The sequence below is a fragment of the Argentina silus genome, assembly GCF_951799395.1.
Source record: "Argentina silus genome assembly, chromosome: 15".
NCBI lineage: Eukaryota > Metazoa > Chordata > Actinopteri > Argentiniformes > Argentinidae > Argentina > Argentina silus.
Window position 1 is genome coordinate 8,265,998 of NC_139669.1, and position 4,290 is coordinate 8,270,287.

The window sequence follows — 4,290 nt, forward strand, 5'->3', positions numbered from 1 at the left end:
ACCAGGGAAGGCTGGTGGAGATACAAATTCGAGGACGATGGCTCAATGTAATGCATGGAACGGAATGAGGAATGGTATCAAATCGAAGGACGATGGCTCATTATAATGCATGGAATGGAATTAGGAATGGTATTAAACATTCCTCATTCTTTCCCATGCATTTCAATGATTGATACCATTCCTCATTCCGTTCCATGCATTACAATGAGCCCGTCCTCCGATGTCTACCTCCACCGGCCTCCCCTGGTGTAGATAGCCGGTGTACAAGGTTCACGCAGCCCTCCTGATTGGCCCTGCTTGGGAAGATCAGCCATGTGATGGGAGTGTTCTAGACTATCCATGCGCTGCCATGCTAGGCTGAATGACTCCTATGACGTCATGTCAGCTACTGAAGAGCCATACATTTGTAGTTCATCTTTTTTTATCCAGGTCTCATTGAGATCAAATCTATTATTTAAGAGAGACCTGGTCACCTGTATGTAGAGAGACCTGGTCACCTGTATGTAGAGAGACCTGGTCACCTGTATGTAGAGAGACCTGGTCACCTGTATGTAGAGAGACCTGGTCACCTGTATGTAGAGAGACCTGGTCACCTGTATGTAGAGAGACCTGGTCACCTGTATGTAGAGAGACTTGGTCACCTGTATGTAGAGAGACCTGGTCACCTGTATGTAGAGCTCAGAGCTTCTGTACATGCATCAGTGGAGGCTGTGTGGAGGTAGAAATCGGAGGACAGGCTCATTGTAATGCGTGGAATGGAATGAGGAATGGTATCAAACACGTGTGCTTGATACCATTCCTTGATATCATTCCTCCTTCTGTTCCATGCATTACAATGAGTCCGTCCTCCAATTTCTACCTCCACCAGCCTCCCCTGCTGTCTATGACTTTATACTGTTAGACACTGCTTCTGTCTGTCTGACTGGAATAGTGATGGCTCTCTTTAAGTCACAACACTGTAAATGCACTTTAAAATATAGAATATGACCATGCATGCTTATAACAAGTCTTACGATGCATTATAAACACATTATAACTGTTAAAGTGTTACCGAAGTGACCATGGTCCGGGGTGTTATTACCTGATTATGACCACCACTGGCTATGCAGCAATGTACTGTAAGGTAGAGGCTGCAGGTGGTAGAAATTGGAGGATGGGCTCATTGTAACACATGTTTGAAACCATTCCTGATTCCGCTCCATGCATTACAATGAGCCCGTCCTCTGATTGCTACCTCCAACCAGCCTCCCCTGTGCTGTACAGCAGAGAAATGTCAAAATGTTAAAACGACAGTATTACAAAAAGTGTTAAAATGTTAAAACTACAGTTTGAACAGAGTATTTATTGGTGGTGATGTGATGCTGAAGCTCAAAAAAAAAAAAGTGATGTTTGTCACTAATATTTATGTTTTCCTCGCGCTAATATAGTCCTTGAAATGTCACGTCAGCGTTGGAGGAATCCGCCGTTTGTTTGCTGTTTTCTGTTTATGGACGGGTTGACAGCTACCAGACTGCAAAAATCAACAGTGCACTATAAATGCATTATTTGCTGCTGGGCAGAGATACACTGCAGATACTGTTGTTGGGCCTAGCAGTAGAATGTGTTCCATTCCATGTGTCTATCTATGTCTGTTTATTTATCCATTCCGTCTGACATTGAGGTTCCTTCTCCGTGCTTCACTGCCTGGTTGGGTGATACTTTCCTGTCCGGAACATTCACATCATGGGAGGCTGGTGGAGGTAGGTAACTCGGAGGACGGGCTCTTTGTAAGGCATTGGGAATGGGATGAGGAACACACAGGTTTGATATAATTCGTCATTCCGTTCCATGCATTACAATGAGCCCGTCCTCCGATTTCTACCTCCACCAGCCTCCCCTGATTCACATGCATTGACATGCCATCACCCAACTCAGCTGTGCTTTTATACCGTATCTCTCGATCTCCACAACTCTAGAACCAGAACTCTGTGTACTGAAAGTGGGTCTGGCCACAGTTCATTGGTTTATTCATCAATTTCATTTTACATGTACACATGCATGTCACCACAACACAAAACCATCATCTACAATACATATCACTTCATTATCCCCATTGACAGAGCATTGAGTGACATCATCCAACTCAGTTGAGCTTCTACAGCACTGCTTCGACTCGAACTTCAGAACTCTAGAACTCTCGAACTTCAGAACTCCAGAACTCCAGAACTCTAGAACTCAAACTCTGTGTTCTGAACTCTCTGAAGTCTTTGAAAGTGTGTCTCTGGCCACAGTTCATTAGGCTGTTGACTTTCTGAGAGGCACCGAGAAGAAGGAGAAACCTTAATGCGCAGCACTCAGCCAGCTGCTTCCTCAGCATGTTTTATGTATAACAACCCCATTTGATGGAGAAAAGATGTGCCAGTTAGCCACATTTGGGACAGCGGAGACTAGCGGTAGCACTGTCAGAGTGCTTGGCTAAGTAATTATAGATAGTCCCAGTCCTAGTCCCAGTCCTAGTCCCAGTCCAGGTCAGCTCTTAACCCATATGAGCGGGCAGGGTTGTGCTGTACAGGCTGCTGCTGCTAAACCTGACTGCTTGTCTCTTTCAGCTGGCTGGGCAGAACGAGGGAAGTGGCCGACACTAGAGCAGATTGGCTTCCTGGCTAGCATAGAGAGACGGACGGGGGGGCGTAGAGAGAGAGAGAGAGAGAGAGAGAGAGAGAGAGAGAGAGAGAGAGAGAGGTGAGGAGAGAGAAGATGAGAGAGAAAGAGAAACAGAGGGAGAGAGAGAAAGGGGGGGAAAGAGAGAGAAGATGAGAGAGAAAACGAGAGAGAATAGTCACTGATGGCGACCAAGACATATTCAATCAAAACTGGTATCCGTGAGTCTCAGGTGGATATTCCACAGGTGAAGACTCTTCATACACAGTCCACTATAAACAGTAGACTGGAATCATCAACCATACTACCAGGAAATACACACAGAAATTAATTGTATCCACTGGTGAGACTAATCTAGCGTCTCTGGCTTGTGCACACACACACACACACACACACACACACACACACACACACACACACATTGTGTACACGGTGCCCAGGATACCAAAATGTCATCTGCAGGGATAATGACTAGACTTGCTCAGTGCCATGGCAACAGACTCAGCCTTCACTCACGCCTGTGAAACACTGGTACACAGAGAGGAGAGGGAGGGAGGGAAGGAAGGGGGGAGCAGAGGGAGGGAAGGGGGAGAGACACAGACATATGAAGCCCCTGTCACATGCACAGAACCTGGGAAGGGAGGGGAAAAGGAGGGAAGGAGGAGGAGGAGGAGGAGAGAGAAGAAGAGCAATGCATCTTAGACGAACGAAAGCATCACACCTTTTTTTTGTTGTTGTTGTTGTTGTTCACACAGCGAGCATTTAAACAAATATTGTTGTGTTTGACAGAATGCATGTATTCACGACCACGGTCTATATGCCGAACAGCCGAATGGTCAACATGAATATGTTCAGCCACAGCTATTTTGTCCCCAAGCGAACACCTCAACACCACTCAAGGAGGGAAGGGGGGGGTTCAATTATAAATAGCGAGCCCCCCCCCTCCCTCTCTCTCTCTCTCTCTCTGTGCACAAAGCAAACATCACTCCCTGCATGTGAACAACACAGACTAACCAGAATCCACTGACATGCCACAAATCCTCAAATCCTCAAATCCTCATCCAGATCAGAGGACAATGTAGCAGCGCTGGTTTGAGATACAATGGCTGTAAATCTGGACACAATGGGGGGGGGGTTTATTAACGGAGGGGCTTCGGTTGAGTTCTCCACTCTCTCAATGTTCCCCTCAGCGACCTCTCGACAGGCATGAAAGCCTGAGCCCGCGAACAAAGACAACCTCCCTGAGCACTCACAGGCAGCCCTCCCTCACAGAAGCAGTTCACACCCCTCTCTCTCTCTCTCTCTCTCTCTCTCTCTATCTCTCTCTGTATCTCTCTCTCGCTCACTGTTTCTACAGCAGACAACACACACACACACACACACACACACACACACTCTTCAGTCACTTCATGGACAAAGGAATTACCAAAAACAGCTGCTCTTTTTATCCTCAAAGTATTAAGCAAATATTGGTTCAGTCCTCTCTGCATAAGTAACATAATCCACTGACACACATACATACAAAGAAATGATGAAAGAAATGAGAATTTCGCTCAAATGGAATCAAACGGAATCAGCCCAAATCTCCTGAAAGGATGCTTCCCCTCCCTTACCTTTCTGTGTCTGTCCCTCATCCATATCCTCTTCCAT

General features: G+C 46.3%; 1 protein-coding gene across 1 annotated transcript in view; it reads right to left on the reverse strand.

Moving 5' to 3' along the window:
• The window catches only part of gpm6aa (glycoprotein M6Aa), a gene marked incomplete at both ends in the record, with an annotated part of 20,834 nt that extends 16,544 nt beyond the window's left edge, over positions 1 to 4,290 (reverse strand). Inside the window, one exon of the mRNA XM_083685761.1 lies at positions 4,254 to 4,290. Coding sequence (XP_083541887.1) covers positions 4,254 to 4,290 — 37 coding nt within the window. The remainder of the gene's footprint in view (positions 1 to 4,253) is intronic.